Source organism: Protopterus annectens, chromosome 17.part0 (assembly GCF_019279795.1).
Source record: "Protopterus annectens isolate FY-2018-M chromosome 17.part0, PAN1.0, whole genome shotgun sequence".
Taxonomy (NCBI): domain Eukaryota; kingdom Metazoa; phylum Chordata; order Ceratodontiformes; family Protopteridae; genus Protopterus; species Protopterus annectens.
This window is the reverse complement of record NC_056751.1, coordinates 424,233,630-424,249,655: the sequence shown is the minus strand read 5'-3', so window position 1 is coordinate 424,249,655 and position 16,026 is coordinate 424,233,630. Positions and strand designations below refer to the sequence as shown.

The 16,026-nt window shown below is 37.8% G+C and overlaps 1 protein-coding gene across 1 annotated transcript in view; it reads left to right on the top strand.

The window, feature by feature from the left end:
* Positions 1–16,026, top strand: part of MYBPC2 (myosin binding protein C2) — a 591,519-nt gene that overhangs the window by 277,284 nt on the left and 298,209 nt on the right. The window contains exon 10 of the mRNA XM_044059467.1: positions 10,959–11,091. Coding sequence (XP_043915402.1) covers positions 10,959–11,091 — 133 coding nt within the window. The remainder of the gene's footprint in view (positions 1–10,958; positions 11,092–16,026) is intronic.

The following is a 16,026-nucleotide window of genomic DNA, read 5'->3' as shown; positions in this document are numbered from 1 at the left end:
CTCCTCTAATACAGCACCACTACTTAATGGAATCTCTCAAGGATCCATCTTTGTACATCTTCCTTTCTACATCTTCATTAATAAACTCCCTTATAACATACCTCATCTTATAATCAGATAGAATGATCATCTTCAGATCCAACAGTCACACTCTGGGATACAGATTAAATTCCAAAATAACCTCTATTCACTCAGTCTATGGCTTTTACAACACAGGATCTTATTAAATCCTCTCTAAAACAAAATCAGTGCTATTTGGCACAAACCAAAGTTACAGAGTCATAGCAAATCAGAGTTATAAACAATTACCTCTTTGAAGCAACAACTTCATTCAAATACTTGTGAATCTGGCTTGACCCAACTCCTGCTTTCCAGAAGCACATTGAAAAATCATGCAAGAAAATGAAATCACTACTGCTCTGGAACAGAAGACTCTTCATTTATTAGACAGCCTCTGCAAGACATATGCAAAGAAATTCTACTTGCCAGATAGAAAAGAAAATATCAGCAGGGAAAGACCGCAACCACCAGTAAATGACGTCCAACAAGTTTATTAACGCAAGCAGACTGCCATAAAACATTTTCGTCAACACAAGCTTTTGACTTCATCAAATACATTAAAAAGCACAGCTTTGCTGAATTTATAACACAATCAATCATTCAATTACTATTATAAATAGTATCTCTTAAAGAAACATCAAAATAAAACTTCAAAAAAGCATAAAATATAAAAAATATTTAAATACTATTCCCTAACCATAGGTAAGAAACATAATAAATAGTTTATTATCAGATCTATATTTACATATAATTCAAAAATGTATTTAAAAAAAATTATATACCAGTATATATAATTAACGGGCCAATTAAGTCAGCTAATTGATCTTCTTTTACCCTTAGGACAAGGGTTATAAGCTATTATAACTGGTAGCAGAGACATAATGATTAAACTTGTTGGACGTCATTTACTGGTGGTTGCGGTCTTTCCCTGCTGATATTTTCTTTTGTATCGTTTGTTTTTATATCAGTTTGGTATCCTTTTTTGGTACTTGCCAGATAGACTACAGATTGCCCCCCATTGCCACAGCATTAAAAAAAATACAACCACCCAACCAATTATGTCCAACAAAATATGCCATTTCATCACAATCACATGTCATGAAGAACAACATTGCAGAACACTCTCTAAAGCCAGATGGTTTACCTGTCAAGCAAAAACCTGACTTCCCACAGGCCTCTATGCTGACTCATTCTCTTCCAGCTGATCTAGTTATACCAGACATGGTCCTATGAATCTGAAAACTTAGCATCTTTCTTATTCCCTATGGAGTGGTGCAGTTGCTTCTCAGTTAGGAAAACTTTCATTCACAGATATCCTCTCTCTCTCTTTGCCATTTACATACCATGTGGTACATCAGGCAACAAGCACCTTTCAGCGCTCATTGTTTCTGCAGCAGTTACAAGTTTTACGGGCTAAGCTTGCTAGCCCAAAGCTCAACCCTCCTTAGATGGTGCGCCACATACATTCGCACTCACACACTCACACCTAGGGCCAGTTTAGAGTCTCAAATCCACCTACTGCATCTCTTTGAAATCCAGGAGGAAACCAGAGCACCTGGCAGAAACCCATGTGAATGCAGGGAGGACATGCAGACTCGGCACAGAAGGCACCCAAGCCAAGAATCAAACTGGAGAACCTCTTGCTGTGAGGTAACAATGCTAACTGCTATACCTCTGTGCCATCCTTCACAGATGTCCTACTTCATAAGTAATAGCAGAAATTCCATTGGTTTAACATAGAATTCAGTTAAGATGATAAATACATAACACTTCTGCTATATTCAGTTACTTCCGCATCAGTTTTATTTATGGTTAGGCTCAACAACGGATAAACAATTATTTTGTCTTTTGTCTGTCATGTCTGTTTCATCATTTTATTCTCTTTCTATATATTTCAATAAATTTTATTTGAAAGTATTCAAATTTCTGGTAAGTTTTAAAACTGAAGAACAATCTCTTCCTTCACTATATTATCATTTAGGAAGTTTTAACTCTCTCCTGCAGGCCATATTAACTATATTTTTCAGTCTCTCACTCCAAATTTCTTTCTCTCTTCATACATACTTCTGAATAATTCTGCTTGTATCAAGCATTTCTTATTGAAAACAAATATTATTACTAGCATTATTCTGAGCAACCAATATCATTTTTTGAAGATGGAAGTCCCTCGTACACAAGCTCACCTTAAGGTCCCAAAACATTTGTATAGACAACAGTAGTTTCATTAAAGCATGCATTAATCATTTAATTTAGATATGAAGATATATTCATAATAATAAGAAACTCTTTGACCCTCCTTAATGTGTCAGCGTGTCTGTCAGGTATAGAGCTTTGAAGAATGCATTTCTCAAGGAAGCTTTCCTGCAGTGTACATCTGACAATATCCACAAAATAAGCTCTTTTTTGATAAATCCTGCCTAGGCTGGTATTTTTCTGCTTCTTACTAAGCCATTTACTTCATCTACATCTCAGAAGCTTGAAAACAAAGCATTTGGACTACATTTTGCATCCAGGGAAGTACATTTAAAATGCTGCACTTATCTTACCATTCAAATCAATACTGTGCATTTCATGTTGTGTTTATTCTGCATCTATAGTTAAAGCTATTAAATGAAGGTATTTTTTACAGCTGCAGGGCTTTATTCTATCACATTTTCAAGTGGTTCCTGTGCTCTGCCTAGATGTTTAAACAATTTCTGAGTGGGCTCTCATTTTATTACATTTTTATGATCTCTCTCCTGAACCTGGAAGTTTTTGAGCTGCCCATGCCCCTACTGCACACCTAGCCTTGGAAGCTCATCCTAGTCTCATCCTCTGTATACCTAGCACTAGAAGCTTCTCCCAGTCTTATCTTTTTTGCTTATCTTACTGGGCACTGACTGATGACACTGGTAAGGCCCTCCCCTTAAACTTTAGTATCCTTTGAAATTACTTAAGTGTGTGTGTGTGTGTGTGTGTGTGTGTGTGTGTGTGTGTGTGTGTGTGTGTGTGTGTGTGTGTTCTTCACTGCTGGCCTGTCTGCCTTTAAATCACCTTGTAATTACTTGTAGATAGTTGTTTCTGGTACCTATTTATTTTTGGCTAACTGTTTTTACATTAAGAAGACTTGGGCTGCAATTCTAGTGGCAGTAGAAAGGTAGCCTGGTCTGTCTGACATGGGATATACTCAAGTAGGCTTAAATGAGAATTATTTTCTGTAGGAAGTTGTTTGATTTGTTTTTATACCTTTTTACCTTTGCCTAACTAAAGTGTATTTTACAATAAGAAGACCGAGTCTGCAATTCTAGTGGCAGTAGAAAGATGGCTTGGTCTGTCTGGGTTGGAACACACACATAGGCACTTAAAGTGACAATTACTTGTAGCTAGTTAGTACCTTTTTACTTTTGGCTAACCACAGTGTGTTTTTTCATTAAGAAGACCATGACTGCAATTCTAGTGGCAGTTGAAGAGTAGCCTGGACTGCCCAAGTTGGGAAACATGTAGGGAATGAGATTGTTTCATCAGCCAGAAGGCTTTTTTAGGGACTTAGTTGTTTGGTGTTAATCTGCACTTGAAAGCTACTTTTGCTGTGCTTTTACATTTAAAAATTCCAGGATCATTTATCTCCTGGAAGAAGGGGTTTACCTGGTCTCTCTGAGTTGGAAAGCAATCCATGGATCTCAAAGTTAAGTTGTTTACTGGCCAGAGGGCAGAGTAGTAAGTTTGTAAGCTTTCAGATTTTTCCTGTCTGCTATAAATTAAATGTGTGTGTGCTGTGCTACTCACCATGCCGCAGCAGCTAGCAGTGCCTTGTGTACTAGCAAATGCTCAGTTCGTAAAATGTATCTATAAAGCTAGTATTTAGGACTTTAAACTGCAACACACAAAGGCTTTGCTTGAAGCTAAGCTTAGGGCAGCTAGTTAGACAGCATCAAACTGAACTAACACCAGATCATAGCACAATCTATCATCTAGCTTTAAACCTGGACAGCACACATGTGCCCGTGTAAAACCAAATACATAAACCATAAGAGCCCAACCCTAACATTGGTCCTGACAACATGGATCTGCAACTTCCTTATGCCTCTGTGACCACTTTGGTAGATACGGGCATCCCAAGACAGTGTAGCATTCGTTTCATGTACTTGGATGACCTTTTAGTCCTTAAAAAAACTAATACAGTATGAGAAAGATGTACATACATAACTACCTTGGAGGCAAACATTTTGCTTACAATATTATCAAGAACACACACATACAACATCCTTCACACATACCCCTTACCACACATATATACTTTCTTACACTGTGTCACTTAAAAGAAATATTTCCAAACCTCAAAGACCTCCTCAGCTGGCTAACAGCAAAACCTTTCCTCTGCAATCATTAAAGTGCACACCAAAAGCAACACCCAACACCGCATATAAGCCTACATGCAATGATCCCCCAAGAACAAAGCCTATAAGGCAAGCAAACACTTTACATAGTACTGTTGTCACAGGGGATTCTATTCTACAACACACAGATGCCCCTCTCTCCAGGCTGGACAAGGAGAAGATAATGGTTAGTTGCCTATCTGGAGCTAGGATCTGTAATATCACGTACGCACTAAAGTTACTATACCACATATATCATATTCATACCTGCATCACAGGTACTAATATGATTTTTTCATAGTCCATGTGGGTGTAAATGACATGAGATGTACCTCACTGCACTATATGAAAAGAAACATTATGGATCTCTCTAAATATGTGTCGCAGACAGGTGCATGCCTTTCAGTGAAAGCAGAATTCTACCTTCACCAAGGATGATGCCACAGTATGAACAGAAAATGACTGATTTTAATAATTGGCTTAGTTTCGGTATCACCTCAAGAGGATCCAATATCTATCAGTATAGCAGGACAGGTTTAACAGGTCACATTGCTTTGCTAAGGATAACCTGCAACTGTTTCCCCTGGGCTTTTGGATATTGGCTAAAACTTATCCACCTCATTAGAGCCTTTTTGGGTACTGTCACAATGACAAAACTACTAGCATAGTAAAAGAAAAAAAAAAAAAGAAAACTGAAAGCAACCTTAAGATGCTACTGGTTAATGCTAGGAATTTGAACAAGAAACTCCATACCTTATAAGCTCTTCATTCTCTGGAGAATGTGGACATTTGTGCTTTTACTGAGACTTAGTTTAAAGCCAGCAAAGTATTGATTGCAAGGCACAGCACTTTACACACAACAACAACACAACAACAGACAGAACAAGCCTAGTACAGAGCCTCCTAGATCTCAAATACAAAAATACAACCCTCCATCCACAAAACAGGATGATGCCCTGGAGTTCATCCCATAAAGGGTCTGTCCTGACCAGGTCTCTTTCACATGTCTGGCCCAGCTACAGGTCACCCTGTATGAACTCCACTACACTCCTACCTCTCCCTACAAAACTACAGGCTCATGAGAATTTTTAACTACCCTTCTATAAAAATTTTAAAAACTCCCTCTATAAACTGGATGGTGCAGCCTCTAACTCACAAGCACACTGTTTCTAACATTTTTACCCTTGGAATAACAGAAATACCCCCTCCCAATCCCACCATCCAACAGCCAGAGGAACATTTACTACACACTACTCACCAACCACCAACATGCCTCATCCATCCTCCCATCCATCCTCATTTGAACAAAGAGACCACAAAGATGTTTCCCCTTGAAAAAAAAAAACCAAAAAAAACTAAACTAAAATAATAACAGTTACTATTTATTTTTTTAAAACAACCTACACCCCATTAGAACAGTTTGTCAAAATTCATGGCTACCCTTAGAACACAGCTTCTTATTCAGAATTATTCACAGAAACCTTATACAATTATCTAAATGGCTGTATACCTAACACCAAAAACAATCCCACTGGTTGAATCCTTACCTTAACACGGTATATAACAAAAGAAAAAAGTCATGGCCAAAATCAGAAAGAGCAACCCTCAAAGAGACAAGAGCACAAGAAACTAAGAGGTCTGATAAAATCCAACAAGGCCAGTTATGAGGCCAGGATAGTCTCCCAAGTTAAGGACAATCACAATGCCTTCAGCAGATATGTCAGGAACCTTAAACGTAAAACTCAGCACTGTGCAGAACTGGTCATAAATGGCATAACTTTCACTGATGAGGGTGACATAACAAATATACTGGCTGATAAATTTAGCTCTAACTTCACCCACTCACCATCCCATGTGACATCCTGTCCATTAAATTTGCTCAACTATCAACAGGGAGCAGGTCCTAGTGGTGCTCGCTAAGGACAAAAGCACTGCTTCAGTGGTCACCAACAGTATCCCTGGTTGCCCCCTAAATAGCCTAAAACATGACCTGGAATGACTACTTGAGGCACTCTTCAATTACAGTCTCAAAACAGGTTACATGTTTCCAGGTGAATGGAGGGTCACAAAGTTCTCCCCTCTTCAAAAGAGTGGACCATCAACCAACCCCAGGAATGACAGACCCATCATTCTGACATCTAATCTGCAAAGCCATGGAACAAATTATCATGTAAATGTGGACAGTAGCAACCTACATATACTGGGCCCATCAGAGTTTGGTTTTGTTAAGGGAAGGTCTTGCTTACTTAACCTGTTAGACTTCTTTGAGAAGGTCACCAGGGCTAAGTATGAGGGGAAAATGGTACCTACCACCTATCTTGACCTGGCCAAGAAGTTCGATACAATATCCCTTTCAGGTATTATTGATAAACTCTTAGAATTAGGCATAAATCACTGCATAACTCACAGGATTACTGTCTGGCTCAGAAATAGGACCCAAGAAGTAAGGATAAGTAAAACAACCTCCAACTGGAGTATGGTCCCTAGCAGAGTACCCAGGGCTCCATGTTGAGCCCGCTCATGTTTGGCATCTACTTCTCAGAAGTCAAGGCTTAATGTCAAATGCCTCTGGCTCACCAAGTTTGCAGAGTACTGTAAATTGGGTGCTATCATAGAGTTCCCCCAAGACACCGACATCCTACAAGAGGGTCTAATGCAAACAAATAACAGGTGCCTAAGTCATGGATTAAAACTCAGCATGAAGAAATACATTTAGTGCCCTTTGGGGAATCATCCACCCAAGCTAATTACTCCATCGATAAAACACCTTTAAGAGCTGACCCAAAGTTAGGGTTCTGGAAACATATGTACACAGTAATCTGGTCATCAACCAACACGTAGCCCAGATTGTAAAAAAATTATTCTATGTCACCCAGCTCATAAGCAAGGGTATGTCATACAGGTCCAAAGAAGTAATAGTACCATTCAACTTAGTCCTTATCAGACCCATCACTGAGTACAATCCCCCTTTGACATGTACCTAACCAGGCTCTTGTATCAGTTGGAATGCCCTCAAAGATTCTTCACCAGGAGAATCCAGGGTATGAATACCCCATCCTACACAAATCAACGTAAGGCCCTGTCTCTGTATTCAGTCTCCTACAAATTACCGAGAGGTGATCTTTGCCTGGTATATAAGGTCCTCAGGTCCAGCTCTGATGGATCTCTTGCACAGCCACAAAACAGCACCAGAAAAAATAGATCCAAGGACTTGAACTTTACCTGCTAAATTAAGAGAACATGCCTGAGAGATCGATATGTGTCTCAAAGGATCCTTGCACTATGGAATAAGCTCCTCATCTACATAAAGCAAAGCTCATCCCAGACCTTATTCAAATGAAACCTTAATCATTGGAGAGGTAATTGCAAATTCAATCCCGGTCTGGACCACACATTTCTGATGGACAGAGGTCAACAGTAAGTAAATTAATCCCAGTTAACATACCCCACCAAATAACCCTTAGCTACCTCCTTATTAACATATTCCGCCATATAGACGTCCAAGGTCCTCAGGGGCAAAACTGGGTTGAGTTGCATGGCTAGGTCTATAAAGACCCTGGTAGTCATTAGCCTAGTATAAACTAATGAACCTATAATAAGTGCAGAGATACAGGCCTTGCTTTCTGTCTGGCAAAGTACTGGAACTTGCTGCCAAGCATATTATCTGAATCTAACAGCTACAAAACCTTCAAGTCAAACATCATTGGGTACCTACCTGCCAACACAGCTCTTTCTTGACTCATGTAGCTAGGAATATTTTTTCTGTACTTCACCTTACCCCATACTCTTTGCTCCTATTTTATCTTATCTTTCTCCATGTTTTCTTACTTATTATATCATTCAAAACATTTATATCTTCTGACAAACTGAGGCAATTCGCCAATTACTTGCTGCTCTGTATAGCGTACCATCGTTCCAGAGATGCACTATTACTAGTTTAGTTAAGGTCATACTTTCAAGTCACAGTCATGGGCCAACATATTCCTGTCATATTCCATGGCTTAGTTCCTTGTCCTACCGATTAGTAAACCCTACTATGGCCCTTAGAAACTATAATTCTTCATCAAGCTGTTGAACTTAGCTGTTATAGTTCTATACTAATAACCCGTTTAACCAATACAGAACTTAGAACATTTATTTTTATTTTTTATTGCTTGTTTAGAATTCACAAAAAAAATCTTATTATATGATTATAACTTCTTTTACACCATGCACTATTCTTAATGGTGATTTGTTTGTGGAACCAGCATAATATTTTATGAGAATCTACAATATGTAGCAAATGACCTGTACCGCAAAGGCCTCCTCTGAAAACCTGACTCAAGAAATAGAAAGACTGTTAAAAACTGCAGCAAATAATATTCCTAATCCAAAAGTCCTGTTCTACTTTAGAATCACATAACAATATATAGTATTTAAGTTTCTGTCAAAGTCATGCAGGACATGATCTGCCTGCAGCGTTTATTGCCATCATCTACGTATACTGGGAATCACCTGCCACAGTTACAAAATGAGTTATGTAGGATATCATGTACTTGCAGATTTTACTATCATCATCTTAGCTGGTAATCACCTGACATACTTAGTGTAATTATTAAATGTTCCAGCTAATCACCTGGTAATCACATTTCCTCTAAGTGTGGAATTTTATATAATAGAAAAAAGCTAGAATATACAATCAGAGTAGAATATCAAATAAGAAGCACAAGCAAAGATTAAAATGGGTTATTCAAATTTCAGTCCAAACATAATTTTATGATAGACTACAAAAAAGTACATTACCTTAATTATAATGACAGGTATGTGGTGCAAACATACAAATGCCAGAAACCTAATATAGATATAGCATTTAGATTCCCTGTATCATCAAATACATTCTTCAGTTTTTATTGTGTGTGAAACAATGACAGACTGTAATTTATTTTAAAATCTGGTAGCCAGGTAAACCCATTATATAAAGGTACCTGTTTTCTGGAGTGGCCCGACAGCCCTATTAAGTTAAATAAATTGGACAGAATCACCCGACAGTAAAAAAAAAAAAAAAAAAAAAAAAAACAGAGGGACTCAGACTTGAGACTACAGGGTGAAGGTCACTGGTCAATCAAAGCCTTAGTGTTCTGAGCTAAACTGTCAGAAAAGCTTCATAGGAAACAGAGCTGCAATGGAAACATCACTTATAGAGTAGCAATGTTCTTGAAGAACAGTAGCCAAGAATCGTATCCTAATTGTGTAACATTTCTCTTTGGTCCTGCATCAATCTTTTTTTTAAATTCATCACTATCAGAGAGCAGAGCCAAAGTAAAAATACAATGTTCAGGGACTTAGTTAATTTGCTGTGTTTATGTCTCTGGTGCTGAAAGATGTAAACAGAAAAGCTAAATTTCATCTCTAAAAAGACATATTAAACCAGCTATTATTACCTATTCATACAGTATTTTCAAATTATCATTGCATTAGAAAAGTAAACAAAAACAGGTTATTAAATATATGTTTCAAAGTATGTTCCACATGAGGAATGCCTATAAACAGAAAAAAATGCATTTTTTTGCCTTTTAGTTTGTTTCTCAGGGAACTCAGGTTTAATTGTATAGATTGAGTGAGTTAAATGGCTGAAGCGAGTTTAGCAAGAATCAGGTTACTCAGCATTTCTCAATGAATCCAACAATCACTGTAACTGCCCCCACAAAAAAAAATAGGTGCAACCTACTCCAAGGTAATATGGCCTCAGAGTTGGCAGGATTTACCTGAATGAGTTCAAGTGTCATACCTAGCCAGTGCAGATTTACTGACCAAAAGAATGAGCAAAGGTGATTCAATGAATCACTCCTCAGCTGAATTCCCTCTAATCGTCTATACTGGACCCATTTTAGATATTTTGCTATTGATAGTCTCCACTTCATATCTAAGCCTTACTTTGTTTTAAGGTCACATATTTATTTATTTATTATTTATTTTACATTTGTTTACCGGGATAGTCCAACTGGATACATGTCCATTTTCAGTGGATGCCCAGAGAGAAAAGCTCCACATAGACAAACTTACATAGATTACACAGAGGTTAGCAAACAATTATAAAAGCAAAGTGATTATATACAACGGCTTAGTAGTGTTCCCTAGCAGGGACTCAGAATTCTCATGTACAGACACAATTAAAAGTAAGAGACATCAGACTGGAAGCAGAGCTTGGTGATGTAGGTACAAGTTATGATAATTACAGAATGTGCTTGCAGTTTACAACTTAATCAGGGTTGGTACATGGGCACAACCAATTCACTTTGAGATTCTGTTTGTTTTTGGCACTGGAGAGACAACATTGCATTTCAGAAATATTACTTGATAAGCAGACTATATAAACATGTTTTAAGAAGGCACTTTCCACTTCATGCAGAGCTTTATTTGGAAACATTCACAAAGGACATTTTTATTTAGCCATTAGTTATCTTAAAATCATAAATGCCTGTGCATTCAATGTAGAGAATAAAAAGGCTGAAATGTGGGGAGAGCTAAACAGCCTTGTAATATTGTACACTCTTGCCTTCCTAGCTTTTGCCAAGAAGTTGGACACAGCATACCAAGTGGATAAAGGAAACAAAATCAAGCTTGTGGTGGAGATTGAAAACCCAGACGATGAAGTTAAATGGTATAAGAATGGTCAAGAGATCAAACCAAGTGCAAAGTAAGTTATTCCTCAAGTGAGCTAATATTAAATCCTACTGACAAGGTTAAACAGTTTCCATGCTCAAAAGATTAAACAAAGTACAAGGTAACTTCCTGACTTAATAAAATAACAAAGCTACCATTTTGTCAAAGTTTGCTGTTTGCTTTGTAACAGGAATGGTGTGGTATCTCTAAACAATGATACAGTAGTTTTTTTTAATTAAATAAATCTTTCTGGCAAAAGTGTTTTTTTCAGGTGTGAGCTATCATCAATGTCTGGTTAAGCATGCTATGCTGCTGAAATGCATACAGTTTGCAAATACAGATTAAGGGAAACATACCTAGGATTACAGGACAAAGCCCTTTAGCACATCATAGCCATTGTGAAGACTGCCAGCCTAGCTAGCTAGAATTTTGTAGATAATTCTATGTGATTGTAAATACTGATATAATCCACAGGTTTGTTTTTACAAATTTAAGAAAACTAAATGTAAGAAAACCGTGTTATATGCTGAACTTCAAAAATGTAACCACAGTGCACCCTGCTGGAAGAAAGCTGTTTAGTAAAGAATTACAACTGTGTTTGATCTCAAGCTCAGAGACAGGCTGTCCGGGCTAGCAAATTCTTTCTATTGTTTGAAGACAGAGATAACTGCTAGATTTTACATGTAAAAGTATCTTTTATTTCTATGGCTTCCTGGCCAGTGCAGCTTACACAGAAATGTAAATTTTGAGTTTCTGTTAGCCTAGGAACTAAATGAAAAGTGATAAAAATGATGTAATGTGAAATGACTCAGCAGTACTAGGTATATCAATTTAAGACTATCTCAGAGAGAAAGATTTTGAGCATTTTGTATCTTGATCTAGATCTGACAACTCACCAGCATATGCTTGCTCTGTATGTAAGTAAAGTTTAGAACAGTGATTTCTCTTAGAGTTAAAGAGACATTTAGCCAGATTAGTCAAGCTGTTTTCTATATTTATATGTCAGACTATCCTACAATATTGCTTTAAAATTCCTGTCATTTCTAAACTCTTGATTAGCACTGTCATTGGCCGATAATAATAAAAGAGAGTGAATGATCGCATGTGTGCTCTTACACTGACATCGTTGGTGTGGAGAGGTCAAGAGAGGTCACATGTCCATGTGCTTTATAATAAAGGAGAAAGCGAGGGTTGTTCCCCTCTTCCATTTTTAACCAGATTGATTCCCTTCACGTGTGTTTATTTTCTTCTGTAAATGTATGTCTAACCCGACTTTCTTACCCTTAAGATGATACCGCCAACAGGTTATGGGCACAGGAGGGAAGTAGGAAGCCGATGGCATAGACTATGTTTTGACGGAGATGAAAAGAATTATGAGTTGTAGGAGACAAAGTTTCTGGGACACCTGAGCTTGCTAGGGCTGAAAGACGCCATTTTGTGAAATGTGCAGCAGGACACAGAGGATGACAAGAATGAGGAGGAAGGTAATGATGAGAAAAATGAGGAGGCATATGCAGAACTAATACAGTTCTTACACAACAAACATTTGTCCCTCATCATGAGAGAAGCTGCAGATGACGGTAGAGAAATTCTTCAGATCCTGAGAGACCATTATGCCAGGAAAGGGAAGCCATGGGTAATTAGCCTATACACCAAATTAACAAACCTCCAGAAGGCTACCAGTGAAAGTGTCACAGACTATATTATTAGGGCTGAGATGGCCATTACGGCACTTAGAAATGCTGGGGAGAAGCTCAGTGATGGATTACTAATTGCAATGATTCTGAAAGGGTTGCCTGAAACTTTTAAACCATTTGTAGTCCACATCACGCAAGATGATAAGTTGAGCTTTGGTGAGTTCAAAACAAGGTTGAGAAGCTATGAACATACCGAGAAATTTAATGCCAACGTAAGTAATGATAATGTGATGAAAGCAAGTGGCCTTGGGGAAAGAGTAAAAGCAGAGATCATATGCTATAGTTGTGGCCAAAAGGGACACAAGGCACGAGAAGGCCAGAGAGAATATAAAGGCCAGAGACAGTGGTGTAGTTTGTGTAAAAACACTAGCCACAGGGACAGTAACTGTAGACGAAAGAAGAAAGATAATGTGAAACAAGCAACTGACATGGATGATCACACATTTGTCTTCAGAATAAATGAGCATCAAATTCATGAATTTAAACAGAAGGGATTAATGGTGGACACTGGCTCCACGTCACATATAATTAATGACCTGAAAAAGTTTAAATACTTTGATGCAACTTTTCAACCTGAGGAACACATTGTGAAATTAGCTGATGGAATGAGAATCTGTGGGGTCGCACAGAAGAGAAGTAATGCAGAGGTATGGCTGCTAAACACAGAGGGATGCAAAGTAAAGGTGATGATGACTTGGGCGCTGTATATCCCGACATATCCACAAAGCATTTTTTCTGTTAAGGCAGCAATGCCCAAAGGGACCTTGATCAACTTTAAATAAGGCCGGGACCAACTCATCTATAAAAACGGCACCAGGTTTGACATAATTGAGTATGATAGGCTCTATTATTTCACATATGATGAAGAAAATGATAGTGAGATACACTATGATGCATCTCAGAGCTGTTATGACATTCAATCATGGCATAAAATACTTGGTCACTGTAATTTTGAAGATGTGTCAAAATTAGAAAAAAGTGGTAAAAGGAATAAAAATTAAAGGTAAAGCTGAGAGACCTAACCTAGATTGTGAAACCTGTACGCAAGGGAAATTTGTCCAGAGCAGAAACATGGAACCAGATGCAAGAGCAAAAGCTGTGTTTGAACTAGTCCATACTGATTTGGCAGGCCCAATTGAGCCAGTAGAAAAAGATGGCTTTAAGTACACTTTAGCATTTACTGATGACTACTTGGGTGTAATATTTGTCTACTTTCTGAAAGCCAAGAGTGATACAGTCAAGGCGACTGAAAGGTTTATTGCAGATTCAACCCCTTATGGGGAGGTAAAGTGTATCAGAACAGATAATGGCACTGAGTTCATATTGAAAGACTTTCAGTCACTATTGAGTAAAAATGTTATAAGACACGAAACATCAGCACCTTACTCATCTCATCAGAATGGGACAGCAGAGAGAAACTGGAGAACACTGTTCGAAATGTTAAGGTGTATGTTGATAGAGAGTGACTTACCTAAAGAGTTGTGGACATATGCAATAATGACTGCTGCTTTTATTCGCAACAGATGCTATAACAAGCGTGTGGGGCAGACCCCATTCTTCATGCTAACAGGAATGAAACCTGATCTTTCAAGGATGACAGAATGTGGATCAATGTGTTATGCATACAGACAAGATAAAAAGAAGTTAGACCCAAGATGTGATAAGGGGATTTTTGTCAGATACGATAAAAACAGCCCATCATATCTGGTCTATTATCCTGACACAGGAAGAGTCCTTAGACACAGGTTAGTCAGGTTTATTACTAAGAATGTAGCTGAATGCCAGATTCAGACAGACCAAGAAGTGTTGGATGAAGATCTTAATACCAGAAGAAGTGTGCATGTTAAGTCAGAATCAAAAGCTGGCAGTCAGATCACAAAAGAAATACAAGTGAATCACAGTGAATTTATAATAAATGATGGAGACAGAAAAATAAGGCAAGAAGAGGAAAGGCAGGATACACACTACACTAAAAGAGAGAGAAAACCACCTGCATACTTGAAGGACTATAAGTGTAAAGTTGAAAGTGATGATTATGTGACAGTTAATGTTAACTATGGTTACAGACTAATATGCAACACACCGCAGAGCTTTAAAGATGCCATGACTTCATCTAACTTGGAAAAGTGGGTCGAAGCTATGAGGGAGGAACTTAAGTCTTTAAAAGAAAACAACACATTTACGCTCACCACGCTGCCAGAAGATAAAAGTACAGGAGGGGGTAGATGAGTTTTCACTGTAAAAGACAATGCAGATAATACTGAGACTTACAAAGCTAGATATGTGGCTAAAGGCTACAGTCAAGTCGCTGGTATAGACTATAATGAAAAATTTGCACCAACCACAAGTATGACATCTGTATGAAGTCTAATGCAGATGGCAGCTTAGTATGATTTAGAATTACACTAGATGGATGTACATACAGCCTGTTTACATGCTCCTATTGACTATGAAGTGTATATGGAGCAACCTGGAGGTTTTGAAAAGAAATCAAATAATGATGAAAAATTGGTTTGTAAACTGAATAAGTCATTGTACGGAATGAAACAATCAGGGCGTAACTGGAATAAAATCTTGCAAGACTATCTTTGTGAAAATAGTTTTATCCAAAACCCCACAGACCACTGTGTATACACTAGACAGGCTGAAAATGAGAAAACAGTCCTAATTATATGGGTTGATGATCTCATTATAGCAGTTAGTGACAAGGAATCACTAAACAATGTAAAAGAAATGCTCAAAGCTAAATATAAAATGAAAGATCTGGGAAAGCTAAGACATTTTCTAGGCATTGACTTTACCCAGAACAATGGTGAAGAAAAGATGAACCAAAAGAGGTACATCACAAAAATTATTGAGAAATTTAGTATGTCTAATTGTAAAGTAAGAAGTACCCCTTCTGAACAAAAAACAAACTTTGAATGTGACAGTAAATCTACAGATCCAAGAAAATATTGTGAGCTTGTGGGTAGTTTGATATATGTTATGACAAGCACAAGACCTGATCTTAGCTGGATTGTAAGTAAACTTTCACAATATTTGTCACAACCAAGTGAATCTTATTGAACACTAGCCAAGCATGTGTTAAGATACTTAAAAGGTATATTGGACAGAGAGCTGTGTTACAAGAAAAGTGAAGGGAAACTTCAACTTGTAGCATACAGTGATGCAGATTGGGCAACAGATCAAAACGATAGACATAGTACAACAGGTTATTGCTTTAGCCTCAGTAGAGACGGGCCTATTATTTCATGGAAATCAAAGAAGCACCA